Source organism: Monodelphis domestica, chromosome 3 (genome assembly GCF_027887165.1).
Source record: "Monodelphis domestica isolate mMonDom1 chromosome 3, mMonDom1.pri, whole genome shotgun sequence".
Lineage (NCBI taxonomy): Eukaryota > Metazoa > Chordata > Mammalia > Didelphimorphia > Didelphidae > Monodelphis > Monodelphis domestica.
In genome coordinates this window covers 90,660,746-90,680,187 of record NC_077229.1, presented here as the reverse complement: position 1 = coordinate 90,680,187, position 19,442 = coordinate 90,660,746, and the positions used below count along the sequence as shown (strand labels likewise).

The window sequence follows — 19,442 nt, the reverse complement described above, 5'->3', positions numbered from 1 at the left end:
AACTGCACTGAGGGCATGGAAGTGCACATATAGGTTGATGAAGATCTGGAAGGTGAGCAAAGAGAACAAAGATGGCAACTCTGCTCCTTACTTTAGTGTCACTGTGTGTGCTCCTGACCACCCGTGCATATCACGGGAGAGAAGGGGAGGTAAATCATTCAGGGATCAGTTTTGTAGGGATGAGCTTTTCTGGGGCTCTGCCAATCCTTGGATGAGAGATACATTTGACTGTCACTACTTAAGCTTTGTCAGCTTGGTAGAAGATGCAAGAAGTTTGCATTCTACAGCCATCACATCTGATGGCATCTCCATATTGGGATAAGGCCTGGGAAGAGGATTTTGGTGAAGAATCCATTCTTGAAAGCTGAAAAACGACTCCTTACTCATTATTCTCCATTATCAATGAATTTTCTTAATAATCTGGAAATAGTCTGTCTTCTCTCACTTTCTACTCTCTTTATCTCTCTTTGTCCTTTGTACAATCAACACAGATCTTGGGGAGGTGTGGGGGAAGGTTAATGTGCTTACATGAGTTTCTTCCTTCTTACCTGATAAATGTGACTGATCACAGCTGAAATGAACTTGGCTTTATAGATATTTCCATCAGTCCACCGGAGCTGAACAAACTCCCCTTCAGGAGGCGGTCCCAGCTGGATACAATCTCTGCTCTATTGACAGAACAAAATAGTTGAAAAGGCAATGCATATATATCCCAAAGTTGGAAGGCCACATGTAAACATTTATGCTCAAGATTTAATTGCAGGCAAAATTTATAATTGTGGCCAACATGATTCTGGTGATAGCAATACAATGCCATTTTCTAAGAATAGCTTCATTTGAGGTAAGTAGTATTTTATCTTTGTATCTCTCTCAATGCCTAGCCCAGGGATTTTTTGCAAATTAGGCACTTGGTAAATGTTTACTCACTGAAGGAGTTAGATACTATATCTATATTTCCATATACTATAAATATAAGTTTATTAGCCTGCTTGAATTTCATGTAAAACAAAGGACCAGTTTAAAAGCACAGAAATGTCTATGTTTCATGATAAAGAGGTCACAGTACAACGTTCCTGAAGGCAACATGGGAAGAGACACATGGAACCAGTCTTTGCTTTCCCAGCTATTAGCTGTTTCTTGGCTTATTAAATGGAAGTTTCTTCCATCAAGTGATGAGGTAACATTTTTCTCCTCTCTTCCCACAACAAGCCCACCAAAACATCTTAAAAAGCTGCTCACAATAATGCTCTCTGGGTACAAGTTGTCACTGTAGGAACCGTCGTCAAAGTTCACTTCATAGAATGTCTGTGTGGTTGTGCCAATTACTTTGCACCGATAATAGAGGCCATTGCGATTCTTTGTGATAACTGTCTGACCCAATGACACTTCCCTTAGAAATTGGACCTAGAAAAGACAGAGAAAAGCCACCATTTCAACAATCCAAACGAGCAATGATAAGGAAAAAATCAAGTTTTTATACCAAGAAGCACTTACACCTTGGCTGCCTGCTTTATGCTTAAAGCAAGTGATAGACACAACATATGGCCAATCGTCAGGTTCCATCAGGACCCCTGCTGCGTGGGCACAGGTCACATGAAAAGAAGTAGAGCAATGTTCGTAGGAACACTGGATACAAGCTCCGGATATTTTCTTCATCCGCTTTCGACAATAAACACATTTCTGAAGTGATAGTTAAACAGAGAAATCTGGTTTTTACACAGGAAAATATGCCCATTGATTAGCCAAATAAAAACTTTCTACCTCGACATAAATCCTTTTGGATTTTAGCATTTTTTCTTCTGACTGTCCCCTATGCCTGGCTTCCAAGTCTCAACTAAAATTCTGCAGGAAGCCTTTCCTGATCCCTCTTAATTCTAGGGCCTGCCCCCTAGAGGGAAGGGTATAGGTGGGGAGGGAGAATGAGAAGAGGTAGGGAAGGAATAAGTATTTATTATGTGCCCAGTTTGTGCCAAGCATTTTGCTAAAACATGTTATAATTACTAACTCACTTGATCCTCACAACACCCCTGGGAGATAGGGGTTATATTGATCTCCAGTTTACACCTGAGGAAAAACAGGTTAAGTGACTTGCCCAGGGTCACAGAGACCATAAGTATCTGAAGTCAGATTTTAACTCAGGTCCTTCCTTGCCTCCAGTGATGCTCAGAGTTCCTTCTAGTTTAACCATATCATTTTCTAATAGAGAAAAAGGAGGTGCTGAGAGATAAAACCACTTGCTCAAGGAGTGCTCTCTAGCTGAACTGCTGTGAGGTAATCTTGAAGAGGATGACCCACAGACATCTCACCCAACATGTTCAAAACCCGATTCCCTCACTCCCCTCACTCTTCCCTTCTTCTGAAGGTCCCCTTTGCTGCTGAAGGCACCATCATTTCCCTCTCATCTAGGTTTGCACCCTCAGCACCATTCTTGACTCCTGACTTGCATTCACAACATAGCCACCATGTTATCAAATCTTGTCATCTTTACCTTCTCAAAATCTCCTGCATGTGCCCCTTTCTCTTTGCCCACACTCAACTACCAAAGTAATTTCCTAAAATCTAATTCTAATCCTCCTCCTTCATTTACCAAATGCCAGTGGTTCCCTACTACATCTGGGACCCAATATAAACCCTGATTTGGCTTTCAAGCCTCTCCCTACCTTTCCAGGGTTCTTGCACTGGTCTACCCTTGACACTGACCTTGCTGCTTTTCACCTACCCTGCCCTCCATCCTAATCCTATGTCTTTTCACTGGCTGACCTTCATCTCTTCTCCCTAATGGTTTCCTTTAAGACTTGGCTCAAATGCCATAAGCAGCTTTTCCTGGGTACCCCCCACCCCTCAACAAGAGATCCTTCAGTTTGCATTATTTGTGCCTGTTGTCTCTACTACTAGACCAAGTCCCTTGAGGGCAGGGGTTGTGTTTTTACCTTTTCTTGTATTCTCAGTGCTTAGCTTAGTGCCTGGCATATACAGTGGGAGTTTAGAGAATGGTGTGGTGATTAACTTAACATAGGTCTTCTAACCAAATCCAAGGCTTGGCTCCCTTAGCTCTAAGGCACTACCTCATACCACATTGTCTTAGTTCTGATCTTCCCTCTGTAAGCTTTGGTTGGCTTCAAAGGAATCCTTTGACTTTCCACAGAAAGCTGTTTTTACATAATTGCCACACACAAAAAAAGCACTCCAAAGTACAAAGTAGAGGTCCCTTATAATGAAGGAGCTTAATCCTTGCTGAACCACACACACAGCATCACCTACATAGCTGGAACTAAATATGTTGCCGTCTGTGTGCCTCAATCTCAGCGTACACAGCAAAGGAAGACTGTATGGGCATTAGGGTGTATCATACCATACCCCGGTGCTGCACACAGGCCGTAAAAGGGGCTATAGCAATCCTTGGAATTGGCAAGATTCAGAGACTTAGTCAGACCCCTTTGTGTTGCCTGAATGTCATTCTGAGTATTTAATAAGTGGTTCCTTTATCACTCTGTAAACTGTGTTCAAATGCTAGATAAGCACTACAGCAAAGGGCTCAGCAGGAATGTAGCCCCACACTAGAATCAATGGTGATGAGATCTCATTACTAAACTGTCAATAGACAATTCTCTTACCAACAGGGACAGTGCTGATATACAACATGCTCAATACTCCTTCATAAGGGAGTATTGACCTTCAAGTCCTGAGGACTATGATTTTCCTTGTTGCGATAGCCACCACCAACACAAAATGATGAAGGTACTAAATGGAGCTCCAGTCACAGCCAGACACCACAAAATAGACAATGTGGAAAACAAGAGTGATCAGTTCTGCACGATTCATTAAAACATATCACTAACAAGTAGGTGGTTCTAGCCTGAAGAGACATACCCGTACAGAGTCCAGAAGAGAAAATCAAGAATATAAGGGAAGTTGTGAGGGAAGACATTTTGTAGGGATAGGAGCCAAAGCTAGCTAGTCATGCTCATGAAAGAAAATCCTTAGAGCAAATGTGTAGTGAAAAATCAGATCAGAGCACAGAGTGAAGAATGGGCTGTCTCTAGCATGATGAACACTACAATTCATTTGCTCCACTGAGGAATGACAGCTAATTATTCTGAATTTCCACGTCATAAATAATTTACACTCAGGCCCATAATATATCATTAATCAGTAACCATGCAAAGACCATTTCTTATAACAGTGTATGGCTGGATGGGTTAAGAGAGCTTTGCACTATAAGAAGATGCATGGGCTCAAATACTGATGGATCATTCAGATACTCTGAGATGCTTCAAAGACACTGCTTTTTGAATCTCCTCCTTCATGCCCCTCCAAGTTAGAGCCAGGACTGACATCTCTTAGGGAAAGAATATCAGCCCCCAAAGGAACACGTTAGGGAATAGAGCTTCTGAGCAGGGAACCACACCACTAGAGCAAGGGCACCAGGCTATGGGTTCAGTACCTTGCTAGCAAGGTATTGGTTTCCCCATCTATTTTTGTTGAGGATTAGAAATGATCTGAGAGATCTAGTAATATCTTCAAAGGGCACTACTAGGAGTAATGGAATGTCACGAAATGTAGTAGTAGTATTAGGTTTAAAATTAAGAAAAAACTTTCAAATGAAGCCATCTCAATGTTAAAAAGAGCTGCCTTGGGTTTGAGTGGGAACAGCCTCATTTGAGGAGAGGTCTTAGCCCAAAGTCTGGATCATCAACTCTCAAGCATGTGGAGGAGATTCCCCCCCTTCATTTATAGACAGGACAGCTCCCGAGGTCCCTTCCGTCTCAAAATGCTATGAATCTTTGCCTAGTGTGGAAGTGAGAAATTGGGAATGGTTTGCTACTCCAGCCCTGATCTTTAGTTATTATTTATCATTCAAATAATCCCTTATTACACTAGTGATCCACAAGACTGTAAATGCCCTTATTGAGGGCCAAAGGAGCTTTATTCAAGTGATTATTCACTAAGAATGAGATATGTAGACATTTAGCTATGTGGTTAATGATTCATGGAGGGAAGGCTACAGGTTTGGATAGAAAACTGAGTCATGGTGCACACAGTTGGGTTCCCAAAGGAACCATTCAATGCCATTGTATAGACTTGTAGACCTATAGTGACTCCTAGTGGACATCATGTTATTAGTGTGCTCTCACAAACTGACAAAACATATGCCTGAAAAATGACACAAAGCATGCAGCGGTGTGAAAGAACAATCAGGTTTGCTTACTAGGTTTTCTAATTTGCAAATATTCCTGGCATCGGAATATAGAATAATAACTTCCTTTCTATCAAGAACCAGACCCAAAAGTCCTTTCAAACTTTCTATGTAATATATTCTAAAAACAGATAAATAAAGCAACTTTCTTGTGTTTCCCATTCATCATGTCTCAAATGAAGAAATCCCCCCCACTATAAACACCATTTGTAAAAACATTCACCTACCACACAAGATACGGCCAGCCATGAACTGCTAGAGTGAATCAGACCACTGACCTACATAGTTGGCTTCTTGTTTTTCCTTAACTTGGCCAAGTCTGGTTAAATAGATCAGAAATGCTTTTGTGTGCAGTGGTTAAGCCACTGGATGTGGACTCTTAAACTATGAAAGCTGGTTTCAAGATCAGGTCTATTCTGGTGATGAGGATCCACATTTTTCTCTCCTACATGAGATCTTAGTAGATGTAAATATAAATCACGTTCCTGTGAAATAATTTTTCTTAGCTATGGACAACTCATAACCAGACCAAGAAATCTGGTATGAGTCTGAGGGACTGGAGTGAGCTACAGGAAGGAGACACTCGGTAAATGCAATGGTGCTGGGCTGCTACTGAGCAGACTTGCAGGAGTTAAGTGCTTTTCTTGTGAGGCCCCATTAAGCAGTACAAGTGAGCCTGGTGTAAAAGGATTTTTAATTCATCGTTACAAGTGCTGGTAATGAAGAGGATGCATGCTGAAAATGTCAGATGATCCATAAAGAGCCCATGCGAGTGGATTTATCACTCGCCCGTTGCACTGCTCCGTCACTTCACCTGAATAATGAATGCTTTTTACATCCACATTTGTGTACAAAACCCATTTGCACAACAGAGGAATAACTCTGGAAGCCAACACAGCCTCTTTGTGATTACCCATCCAATGCCTGGCTGGACCTGGATCTGGTGGCTACATGCTTCATGAATCTCTTTCCCCTTCCCAAACACTACCTCACCCACATGTGTCCTTCCAGAGCAGATCAACAACTAGCCTGGGCCCAACCAGTGGTTGGCATCATGCACTCTTAAAAGCACAGGAAATTCCTCCTCTTTACCCTACCCATGTAGCAGTCTCCTCTGTGGTGGCAGCTGCCAGGTCTCTCTCTGGTACAGAAAACCTGAGAGCATCTTGAGGATCCTGATCGCCATGCAGGAGATACTGCCCTCGAGTGGACACAGGAGAATCCGAATGCTCTATCTTTGTTCCCCAAAGATACAACGATATTCACATAAGATACCAGACTAAATTCTCTCTATAAAAATCTACTCCAAATTGTAACATGTGGGAAAAGGAGCAGAGAGAAAACCTTTTGTTGGCTTCCTTTTTTACCTAACTGCACAGGGAACATGCTTGCTTATACAGTGCTTGCATGAAGCAGGTGATACAAGCATTCTTATATTCATTTTTCAGACAAAGAAATCAAGACTCAGAGACATGAAGTGCTTTGCCCATGGTCCCATTGCCAGTAAATGCCTGGAATTGAGTCTAGGTCCCAGTCTAGCAATCTTTTCCCAAATGGCATACAATGAGATATAAGTGATGATGTACATCTCTTGATATTAAGAAATTCCTTTAGTTGACCACAATGTTTTGTCATTCCATCTTTTCCAATACTTAAAAAAAAAACCACGTTACCTTCCATCTTAGAATCAATACCATGTACTGCTTCCAATGCAGAAGAGTGGTAAGAGCTGGACAATGGGGGTAAAGTGACTTGCTCAGGGTCACACAGCTAGGAAGTGTCTGAGATCAGATTTGAAACTACTAGGACTTCCCATCTCTAGGTCTGGCTCTCAATCTACTGAGTACCCAGCTGCCCCCTTTTCCTATGCTTTAAGGACCTATTCTTCATTGTCACAGTGATTGTCCTTAGTTCTTTCCCAAGACATCACCCTTCTTCTGATTACATTCTCTCCCCCTGCCCTCCTCTATCAAATATTTAATCTTTAGACTAAACTTCTACTTGGGGTTCTTGTAAGAATCAAATGAGATAATATTTTAAGCACTTAACACAGTGCTAGTACATGGTAGGTGCTTAATAAAATGTTTATTTCCTTCCTTCCTTCTACTGGCTTCTTTCCAGCTGATCACCAACACATCCATGTTCTCTCTCTGACCCTCTCCAATAACTAAGCTCCTAATTGTTTCTCCCATCCTTTTCAGATAAACTCTTGAGAGAGCCATCTATACTTGTCTCTACTTCCTCTCCATTCTCTTATTTCTAAACTTTTTGCAACCTGGCTTCTAATTATCATCATTCAACTGAAATTGTTTCCTCCAATGTTAGCAGTAACCTGTTAACAAATTTATTGGCCTGTTTTCAATCCTCATCCTTTTTGACCTTTCTGCAGCCTTTGAAACTGTCAATCATTACCCTCTCTTCTCTGTTCCTAACACTGCTCTCCTCCTAGTACTCTTCCTACCTGTCTGACTACTACTTCTTGGTGTCCTTTGCTGGATCTTCATTAACTTTATGTTTACTAGCCAACTGTGGGTGTACCTCAAGTATCTGTCCTGGGTCCTTTCTTTTTTTTTTTTTAAACCCTTACCTTCTGTCTTGGAGTCAATACTGTGTATTGGCTCCAAGGCAGAAGAGTGGTAAGGGCTAGGCAATGGGGCTGGGTCCTTTCTTGTTCTACATACTGCCTTGCTTGGAATTAAAATCATCTTATAAAATGTTCTACTCTCATTTCTAGGCAAATGATTCTCAGATCTATATATCTTTTCTAATTCCTCTTCTGAGCTCCAGTTGGGGATTAGGCATGGCAAACTCTTATCTCTCATGGGTATCTCAAACTCAATATGCCTACAACATTATCTTTCCCTCCAAGTCCTTCTCTCTTCCCAACTTTCTTCTTAACAACCTCCTAGGTTTCAAACCTCAGTGTAATCTTTGACTCTTGACATTTATCCCATTTATTCAATCTATTAACAAATTCTTATAATTTTTACTTCCACAACATTTCTTGTTTATGTCCTATTCTCTCCACTCACAAAATCACAATGCTTGCTTAGGCCCTCATCATTTCTTGCCTAAATTATTGCAAGAGCTTTCTGGTTGGTCTCTTCAAATCTCTTCCCAATCTAATCCAAAGTGAGCTGTTACCTGTTTATACTCAGTAAAGGGCAGGGCTCCAATTACCTCTAGGATCAAATATAAAATCCTGTTTGCCACCCCCTTTTAAAATAAATTTTTATTATCTTTTTAAAAATTATCATCAGTTGTTTGAATGTTGGCTCTTCAAGATTAGGGTCTGTCTTTTGTTTTTATATCCTCAGGGCTGGCACATAGTACATGCTTAATAAAGGGTCTATGACTTACTGAAAGTATTTTGTCTTTCTTTGTATCCTCAGTGCTTATTATTATTAGCATAGTACCTGGCATATAAAAACACTTAATAAATACTTGCTCCTTTGGCAAAGGAAGTCAAATAAAACTAATTCCAAAAAAAATTTCATAGTACAGAACATTGTCTGACATGGTTTAAACACCTACCAATTTCCATCGTTGCTCTGGGATTGCACTGATATCCACAGGGTGACGCTCTATTACATTAAGAAATCGTACTTCTGGGACAGCAATAGCACAGATCACATGGATCCACCTGGACAGTTCACAGGAAAGACTGATTACAAACTTTTTTGGGGGTGAGCTCTCACTTTTTGTTATTAAAATTATTACTACATTCTATTATATTGCATTCATATCATTATTTTGTTCAGATATTCCCTGATGACTACACACATATTTTGTTTGTAGTTTCTAACACAAATAATACACATTTGTTTGGATAGTTATTTTTGTAATTAATAATCTCCTTAAAATATGGTACTAATAGTTGAATTTCAGGGTTAAAGCATATTAAGAATTATTTAATTTTTTTCATGTTTAATTCCAAAATTTTCCCCCAAATCAATAAATTCACAGTTTCACCAGAAAGTGAATCAGTCTTATTATATAGTCTCTCGAATTGCTAGTCTGATCAGTATGAAGGGATATCCCAGGGTTGTTTTAATATGTGATTCTCTGATTACGAGGGATTTTAAGTATTCTTTTTAGGTTGTTGGTAACTGGATAGTCCTACTGTACTGACTACTCATTGTGTGCAAAGGAGGTACTAGCTGAAGCAACATGGTGCTGATATGTAATCATCCCCATTTTACAGAAAAGGAAATTCAAGTTCAGGAAAGCTTATAGAGATAAGAAGGTGAAATGGAACTTGTACAGGTCCCCTGTCTCCATGTTAAGTACTGTCCCTACTAAACTACAACATAGTTCCTTATAGTAAGGACAGATTATGAGATGGGATATTAAACACGATCTCTTTTAAAGTCTGATGTTACTGTTCTCCAACCATAATCCACCTTGTCCAATGTTTGGGTCTCACTTGATATTTGAAGGGCCAATGACACCACCATCAAGATAAAAAAATCAGAGCATTAACTCTAGAACTCAAAGCATAGTTCTCTAGTACAGAGATCAATCATTTCCTCTTCCTTCTTGCTCATAGTTAGAACCACCCACAATACAGGAATAGTGAATGTTATAGCAAATGTGAAAGATCTAGGGCTAAACATTCAAATAATTAAAATCCTTCCTACCTTCTATCAGTTGTCATCTGAAGAGCTCCTCCCCTGAGGTTACACAAACAGCATTCCTACATAAAGAAAAACCATTATACAGATTAGTGGGAAAAGCCACCAATTGTTCCCATTCAACTTTCCTTTGGCATAGGTGCTCTAGCTTACTGTTCCAATAGAATATGTCTTGGAGACAGATTTTTAAATTAACTGTTCAAGAATAACAAAAATACCTGACATTTCTAAGCTCTAAAACTTCCAAATCATCCTCTTCTATCCCCCACAACTATTCTGTGACCTAAGTGGTATAAGTGTTAATTTCCCCATTTAACAGAGTTGCCCAGGGTAATAGAGTGAGGTAAATGCCAGAACCAAGGTTCTAAACCAGATCTCAACCATCACAGAGAGCATTTTCTTCTAGTTCAAGTTGTACTTCAACAGCTATTCTCTCAAAAGTAAATCTGAAAAGCAGTAATCCAATCTCTACCTTAAGACTAGTGATGGGAGAATCCAGTGATTAGAAATCTGGTTCTCTTTCTACTATACCAAGCTATCTCTTCCATATCTTGACTATGTATTCCCTACTCTTGTAGACTATCTAATTCAACTTTTTCAATTTACAAAGGGTAGTCTTAGAGAAGGGAAGAATCATGCCTAAAGGAAAAGAATAGTAAGTCAATCCTGAAAGAGATCCAGGTTCTAATCCCAATTCCAACTCCCAGCCCCAAAGGCCTGAAAACCAGTGGCTTTAGAATGTCTATGAGCAAAGTCTGAAGAACCAGAAGTCCTACGGGTAAAGAATATGTTACCGCTGTCCAGGCATTGGCTGTGCACCGGGAACAGGTCCAACCTTCATTTACCAGATCAGGACGGATTCCGTAGCAACCTGAAAGAAGGCAGAGATCCAGCTCAGATACTATGTAGTTGAGAACTGATGATCACAACTGTCAGTGGTACTGAAAAGACCTTCCAGAATTCACAGTATTTAAGATAATTGCTCTCTTACTATCCTCTTCACCTTAATTCAGGCCATTACATGCAGTGTGAAACAAAAGGCTTTGGGGAAAAAGAAGCTAGGAATGGTTCATTTAGGAAGCTAGTGCTAAAGAAAAAGAAAACTAAAATCTCTTTTAATATGTGGTTAATTCTGGATAAGTCTAAGCCATCAACCTAAAATGTTAATGCTAGGATTTTTATAATATTCTATGTGCTCAATTATATAAACACTTTTCTAGTTATAAAAGTTCACTACCAAAGCAATTTAAGATTACTTATTCTATCTGAAAAATTGACTTTCTATGACTTATCTTCTGATTGCATAATAATTACAAATGAAAATATGAATATAGTTAGGTTCCCAACAACTCTACCACCACAAACAAGAGTTACTTAAGGGAGATAGCAAAAAGGAATCAATATGGCTACACATGCCTATTTTATTAAAAGAGTACTTTGATAAATGGCAGTCTATACAGGCAAATACAAACCAAGTCCTGGAATTTGAAATGGAGAAGGAAAAAAGCAAAATGGCTCAGGGTTTGGAAAATCAATTAAGAAATGGATGTGAGATAGAAACTGGACTGCATCAATATTTCAGTTGGGAACATCTGAGCTATGTGCCACTGAATGCAATTTTAATACTCATTTCCTGCCTCTGTAATCCCATGGGGAAAGCTGTGTATTGGGAAAGCAATTGTCCAAAGAATGCAGCTCCCAAGGTTTCAAGCAACAAGAAGTCAATACAAAGAATATAAGCAGTCATGGCTGGGATGCTGGACCAGCTTCATCTCCTCATACAGACAGACTGGCAGTCTAAGTGGAAAACTCAAGTTAGCTACTCAAAAAAACAAGATGCTTTATAGAGTATAGCCCAGAGGAGAAAGCCACATGACATTAGTTCAGGAGAGAAAGCCAAGTTAGAGAAAAGCTTTAACTTCACCCTTCTGTGTTGATTGAAGGACAATTCTTCCCCTGGATAAGGGGAAGGTGGATAAGGGATGCCTAGGCTGGGTTATCACCTGAGTTCTATAAGCACATTTTTAAAAAATTCTGGTAGGATCCTGTCTCCTAGGAGTAGCAAGGAAACAGATTTTTTTTGTTCTCATTTTAATTTTTTACAAAAAATATTTGTGCTGAACTATGTGGTGACCTCTTATATATAACACTGAAACCATGAAAAGTAATTTTATCTGATAAGAAACAGATGTGACCTTTCTATCAAGGTCAAATAGTAGATCAATAATCTATCATACTACCTAGTTCAACTGCAAAGCTCAGCTAGGTACTGCATCCAATCTTCCTCTTCCATATTCTTGGCATGAATTTCATGATGCTCTAATCTACTACTAGAAATCCTCTCTCCAGTTAATGTCTAAGCAAAAGAGCCAGTATGTATCAGGCCTAAGATTTCTTTCAAAGGGCTCAAATGATGGTGGTTGATCTCTCTAACTCTCCCTACTATTTAGGGCTACAGGTCACCTAACCATTCTATGGAATAGGACAGAAGATTCTCTCCAAAAATGACTTGAAACTTTTAAGAAACAAGCACTAAGCTAGCATATGAAAATTAATTTTAGTACCAGTGAATGAGGGGAAAGAATAATAATTTTCCCAAAAAGGGCAAAGATCTAAATCATAGCTCCTTGCTCCACCCTCAATGAGAAATATAAAATTAAATGCCTTCCTTCAGCTAGAGGGCTCAGGGGATTGTCCATGCTTCCATATTCCTTTCCCTTCTTAACTGGAGTTCAACACCTCACATCTGATTCATATTTCTTTAGGAGAAAGCCTAATGCACCTGTTCTACTTCAACTCTAGGGCTTACTCTTTCCTTCCCATGACTGTGGGCATGATGCTTCTCCAGCTCTCTAATGTGGGGCAAACATGCCCACACATCATTTCAATGAGGAGGGAGTCCCCAAATACAGTCCTATTGGTAAGATGGAGAGCCATTGGCCTTTGCCTGTTTACTATGCCTCCAAGGTTGCCCTACCAAACCCTTTCCCTCCAAACCCTGCTATCTCATAAGTACTATCCCCTAAAATGAATTCCTTAAGCACAGAATCTCTTTTCTACTGTATCTTCGGTGCTTAGCTTAGTCATTCTGAATATTTTTCATTCATTCTTTCATCCATTCATCCCTTTCTAGAAGCTTGATCTGTGTTATTGCTCCCTTCTTGCACAGAAAAAATAGTTATGATCATTAGTAGTACCTGATTGATCCATGATTATCTGTGGAAAGGGACAGGGTGCTCCTACCATGGAAGGGATAATAACAACTGAGGCTCAGAAGTAAAAAGATTTGCATGCTTCATCTTAATTACTCCTTTGGGAGAATATTAAATCTAAAACACTCACTCAAGAGCCTCAATCTAACTTCCCACATCAAATTCCTGCATCATCCCTGGGTAATCAATAAATATCCAGCTCAACACATTTTAATCTAGAATATTTAGAAATGCTAATGAGCAGTAAAATGGACCTGAAGGAAGGCAGCAAGGAGCTATGCACAGACGAACAAGATCAGATATAAATCCCAGATAATCAACTGAGCATTGTGACTGCAGGATGACCTAATGTAGATCAATAGCATGGTAGTCCTTCCCCTCCCCCCAATTCCTGAGCACAAGTATTTTTTTCCAGTTGGCTTGTTAAAAGAAAATCAATAATTTGCAAAGTTTTGGGGAATAAGAAATTTCCTGTCCTCCTAGGGCATTCTTCATCAATTTAGCCATTCTGTTTGTGAAGAACTCAAGAGGATAGTCTGCAATAGATAAGTTAAAAGTACTCGATGAAATAAAGGACCATCTTCTAATAATCATAATGGGAGTTGAAAATATACCTGGCTGATCTGCAAGAGTTTTAGCAGTTATTAAATTCTGCCCTCAGGCTTCTCTCAGAGGTCATTCTACATTTTTATATCTCATCTTTTCTTTCTGTGTTGATGTGTGATCTTCACAGACAGCCAACCTTTTTTCAACAACTTCCATGCTTTTTGCCTAACTGCATGCCATACTCTCAGGTTTTCTATGTGACTTATAGCATACAAGGGTTGCCAAATAAACTACAGAGCAATTTGGAAATTTCAGAAAATTCAAAATAGAAATAATAAATAATGCCAAATCCTTTGAAGAAGTCAATGAACAAGGTCCACAGTCCTATAGTGTAGTAAAGTGAAATAATTTGGGAAATAATATTATAATGTGAAAACCTTTACCTTGTGGGTATCGATATTTGAGAATGGTAGAAAATATGATGTGGATGGAGCCTGAGTACAAAGAGGCTTGATAGGTCGAAAGACTTGTCAAATACATCAATAACATTTCCCAAACAGTATGCCTCATATGTCAGGAGAAACTGTTTCAGAATTGTTTAGCAGGACCATAACCACTCACATTGCTGACTATCTGCTTATCGCACCACCCATTCTTTCTTTAGTTCCCAAGTAAAGTGCATTAACTTACTGGCATGAACTTGCAAGTAGCATTTGGCACAGGCAATGAGGAGGCTGGTTCCATCGTCACCAATATAAGAATTTGCAGGGAGAGGCTCAATATTCTCACCGCTTGAAGTAAAACACATTTCTGGGATCAAGGGCTTGGTCTTCTGTCCACATTTGGAAAGTGGAAGAAGTGAGGAAGTCTCCCCAAGAGAGGCTGGAGAAGTCTCTTTATCTGTCTGTAAGGCCTTAAGAAGTAACAAAGTAGTGTTAGGTAAAATCTTTTCTGTAACAGGTCAGTAGAGCGTTCTTGCTCCAAAACATTCACCATATAAATACCAGCTCTATGCCAGGGGAAGCAGAGTAAAAGAATTCAAAGTTTTGTGATGTTGGACATAGAGAATAACATCACTGAAAAATGATCATCTGGTTACCTCTGATGGAAAACTCCTAATCCTACCAAGAGTCCTATTCTCCTTTGGGACATGCTTATTGCTCATATTGGAAATTTTGTGGCAATTCAGTGCCTGGACACTCCCAATAAGTCTCCAAGTTCAACAGTGAGCCTAGGAATTTTGTCATCTTGAACAGCTTCTATGCAAAAGTTAGCTGTTTCTATAGGCTATAAAAGATTATGTTTGTTTGATAAAAGGCCAGACACTGAAGCCTGAGGTCACATAATGGTTGGGATCTGAGAGTTTCCCTTCTCCAAGATTATTGAGGGACAAGACTGAAAGCTAAATATCCTTTTATGGAAGGTTGACAATAAGCCAGGCCTTTATATAAATAAAATGGCTAGGTAATAGTAGATTGGACAGCCACCAAATGTTTATTGGTGTTCAGGAGGTTTTCAGTACTGCTCTGATGTCTCTGTGGCATAGTAATAATCCTAGATTTTGAAAAGCTATACTAAGTAAGAAAATGTTAAATGATTGGCAGGGTTATGGAAAAATAGGGACATCAATACACTGGTTAGTGGAGAAGGGAACTTGTCCAACCATTTTGGAGAATGATTTGAAACTATACCCAAAGGACTATAAAACTATATACCCAGCAATACCACCACCAAGTCTATATATCCCAAAGAGATCAGTGAAGAGGAAAAAGGACTTACTTATGCAAAAATATTTATAAGGACCCTTTATGTGGTGCCAAAGAATCAGAAATTGAGGGGATGTCCATCCACTGGGGAACTGTTGAGCAAGTTGTAGTATATCATTGTGATGAAATACTATTGTGTTATAAGAAATGGCATGGGGCTATGGTTTTTAGAAAAACCTGAGGAAGATTTGTATGAACTGATACAAAGTAAGTGGAAATTTTATACAGTAATATCAATATTTAATGATTATCAACTATTAAAGTTAGCCAGTCTGATTAAGATAATGATCCAAGACAATTCCAAAGGATCCATAATGAAGAATGCTATCTACTTCCAGAGAGAATTGGTGAAGTTCAAATGCAGGATGCAGCATACTTTCTAAACTTGAGGTGTTTTGTTTTGTTTTCTTTTTGGTTGGTGTTTTCTTCTGCAACATGGCTAATATGGAAATGTGTTCTGCATGATTTCACAAATAAAATCGCTATCAAATTGTATGCCCTGAGAAGGAAGAAGGGGCAAGAGAGCATTTACAACTCAAAATTCTTTTAAATATTAACTATTTCTATAGCCCTCTCTATTAGTTTTACTGAAATTACCTATTTATAAAAAATGGAAAACTACCATTAGAGTTGTTTTCAGAGCTACAAGACTTTCTCCTCCTACCTACTGGGAACACTTCCTCTTAGGTTAAGTGCCATATTAATCAAGAGGTTCAAATACTGACCATTTCATTCAAGACTCTGATTACCATGTCAGACTGACAGACTTCTTCTCCAAGAATACTACAGAATGTCGAAGGAGGAAGTATGTGGGAGATTTTCCATGCCAATTCAGGACCACTGCCATCTCTCTTCTACTTAGGTTTTCAACACTTTAAAACAGCTATGATTTCGTAGATAACATTCCATGCCTATATTATATGGTTTATTCGGCCAAAAAATGAATTATCAGAAACCAATACTTTGGTAGGGAACCTCCTTGAACTTAGCTAGAACTGTTCTTAGACAACAGATATAACCAAAGCCTTTCCACCTTGGTGAGATCCATCAGAATTTGTTTTCCCCTGGCATAACAACCTTTAAGAGACAAAGGCTGCCTACCATAGATGACAAGGTACAGAAAAAAAAAAAGATGTCGATGAAGGTCCCACCTACTACATTGTACTAAAATGACCTGACTTTTAATTTTTAGAAGTATATTCTTAAACCTATAAAAATTCAACTCTGAGCTTTCTTTAAGTAAAGCAATCACCAGTACCAATAGAAGATAAGAAGACATTAAAAATACACTTTGCCACAATTGTGCTGAAAAAAAAAATTCTCAGCAAGGTGGCAATTACCTGGTTATATGGGTAGAAGAGAGTACAGACAGCACAATATGGCTCTACTAGGGCTGCAGCCGCATTGAACTTCCTCTCTGCCTGGAAGTTATGCACTTTATTTTTCCACTGGAGGGAAAGTAAAGACTTCAAGGCCTCAGGGTCACTCACATCCTCTTCTCCAGAGAAGGGAAACGCTTCTAGAATGAAATGAGAGCAGGAATGGGAGAGGAAGAAAGGGGATTTTTTTTTTAAGTGGAATAAAAGGAAAAAAAGGGATAAGAGAAGTAGGGAGCAAATCTTTAGTGCCAATAAAAAAAATACACCTCAAAAACAACCTACAAAAGAGATTATTAATCAGAGTGCATTCCATTGCTTTTGCCTGAAGTATATACTTTTAACTGAATTCAGGATGTACATGCACAACCTATAGAATTCACCCAACATTGATTAAATACCTACATGTACACAATACTGTGCTAAGTACTTGGGGAGATGAAAAGTTCACATAACAAGGTTCCTGTCCTTCTAGAATTTACAGTTGAGAAAAGTGATCAGACACATAGATAACTGTATCATATACACTTACATGATATTTATATGGTAATGCTAGCACCCAATAATTTGTCCTACACAAAGTAGCTGCTAAATGGAACTGATGGACACTGGAGCTGGGGCCTCAAGTCTCTTTTCCTCTCTATCTCCTGGCTTTCTTTAAATCTCAACTAATATCTCACCCTTTGAAAGAAACTTTCCTGGTCTTTCATTATCTCTGATTTATCCTGTCAATATTGTGTGTGTACAAAGTTGTTTTCATGTTGTCTCCACTCTACTTTTTCTATGACCAAGACTGGAAGCTCCTTGAGGGGGAATCCTTTTTGCCTCTCCTTATATCTCCAGCACTTAACAAAGTACTAGGCACATAGTAGATACACAATACGTTCTTGTTGACTTGAGTTTGGACTCTTAGAGTAGGCAGATAGATATGGGCATCTCCTGTCTGGAATCTGCACTACTGAATTGTATGGAGAGAGTTTGAATCTCTTTGTTCATTTATTCACACCCTTGCTTCCTTAAAGGCTCAGCTCAAGTGTTATTTTCTACATAAAGTTTATCCTGATTCCTCCATTGGCTATGGCCTCCCTATCCCAATCCATTCTACTCCCCAAGAACTTTTTTGTTCTTTTATTTATTGTTAACATTTTACATTTATAATAATAATAACTATTATTTATATAGCACCACCGTATATATGTGTCAGGGCACTGTGCTAAGTGTTTTTATTATAGGTTTTATCTCATTTGATCCTTACAACAACACTGGGAAGTGTCATCATTACTTCCATTTTATAGCAAAAGGAAACTGAGGCAGATAGAAAGTATTTATCTGCATATGTTTTCTATATAAAAAGGCTTAACAGATATATAGGCCCAACATATAATAGTTTGATTTTTTGATATATGCTTACTGAATATTAAATGTCTGCTGAGTAGAGAGCATTGTGGTCACCATTATGGGAGACATAAAGACTAGGTTAGACATGGTCCCTGTCTTGGAATCTGAAAAACTTGGGTTCTGGTTCTATCCCTAAAAAATACTAGGTGATCATGAACAAACTACTTACTCCTTTCCAATGCATTGCCTGCTTTTCCCCAATGTTCCTTGCCAAACTCCATTTCACTGATGTTTGAGTATTCAACCATCACCTTCTCTGCTGCTGCCTTTTCCTATCCCTTATATTTAGGATTACAGGACCAATGATTTAGATCTGGAAGTAACTCCAGCTCATTTAGTCCAACCGCTTCATTTTTTAAATAAGGAAAGTGAGCCCCAGAGAAGGGAAGTACCTGGCTTAGGTTTAAACTGAAGGCCTAAACTGAAAGTCTTACTCTCAAGATCTATAACCATAGGAATGAACTTCCCCACTTCTGTTAGAAACAGCACTTGTTACTGTTACCACCTCAACACCTCTTCCCTACCTGCTGAGGCTTCTCAAAGAGGAGTTGGCAGGGGGCTGGCCAAAGTCAAACAACCAACCCAAGCCAAATTAAACCAACTGCTTCCACTTTGCTCACATTGACATTTCCTGCCTCCCCAATTAATCCTCTACACAGCCTCACAGATCTGACTATGACTGCCTTGTTCAAAAAATTTTGGTGGTTCCCCATTTCCTTTATGATAAAATATAAACTCCTCATCCTAGTATTCAAAGCACTCCACAATCTAGCTTTGTTTATCATTTCAGTTATGCTTTATATTACTTATTGCCAAAGCACCTGGTTTTCTAGGGCAAATAGACTTTCTAGTGGTTCCCTAAATCTAGCTTCTTGCATTCTATTTTTCTAACTTTTCACAGACTATCCCCCAAACCAGTCAGTTAGGATACTATTTGTGTTCAAAAAGTTCTTTTCCACTCTAAGCATCTATGATCTATGCATTATCATATATTCAAGCTCAGACAAAATGTTATAACAATGTATAAGTCAATATTTAAAACTTCAATTAATGATGCCAAAGATACTTTATTTCTTTCTTCTGTACTCAATTTATGGAAACCACATCATAAATTTTAGCATACTTTATCAAACTACTGCTAGGTCAGATGTTGTGTCAGTAGTGGACTTAAGGCAAATTTACACTCACCCTCATCACTTGAGCCTTCTTGTTTGACAACAGACAGTGGGGATCGAGTTGGTGGTTTACCCAGAGGATGACGCCGGCTCTTCTTGATCTCCATTTTCAATTTAGAAAATGTAGATGGGGCCTGT

General features: G+C 39.0%; 1 protein-coding gene across 5 annotated transcripts in view; it reads right to left on the bottom strand.

The window, feature by feature from the left end:
* KDM4B (lysine demethylase 4B) overlaps nt 1–19,442 on the bottom strand; it is a 308,063-nt gene that overhangs the window by 16,653 nt on the left and 271,968 nt on the right. For 2 of the 5 annotated variants that reach the window (XM_001375298.5, XM_007488941.3), the window contains 9 exons: nt 19,318–19,438; nt 16,696–16,874; nt 14,280–14,502; nt 10,626–10,702; nt 9,838–9,893; nt 8,732–8,840; nt 1,495–1,680; nt 1,240–1,404; nt 549–668 (listed from right to left, as the gene is read on the bottom strand). In XM_001375298.5, coding sequence (XP_001375335.3) covers nt 549–668; nt 1,240–1,404; nt 1,495–1,680; nt 8,732–8,840; nt 9,838–9,893; nt 10,626–10,702; nt 14,280–14,502; nt 16,696–16,874; nt 19,318–19,438 — 1,236 coding nt within the window. Of the gene's footprint in view, nt 1–548; nt 669–1,239; nt 1,405–1,494; nt 1,681–8,719; nt 8,841–9,837; nt 9,894–10,625; nt 10,703–14,279; nt 14,503–16,695; nt 16,875–19,317; nt 19,439–19,442 lie in introns of those variants that run through there. The other 3 variants (XM_007488942.3, XM_056822463.1, XM_056822464.1) reach the window with 2 other exon arrangements.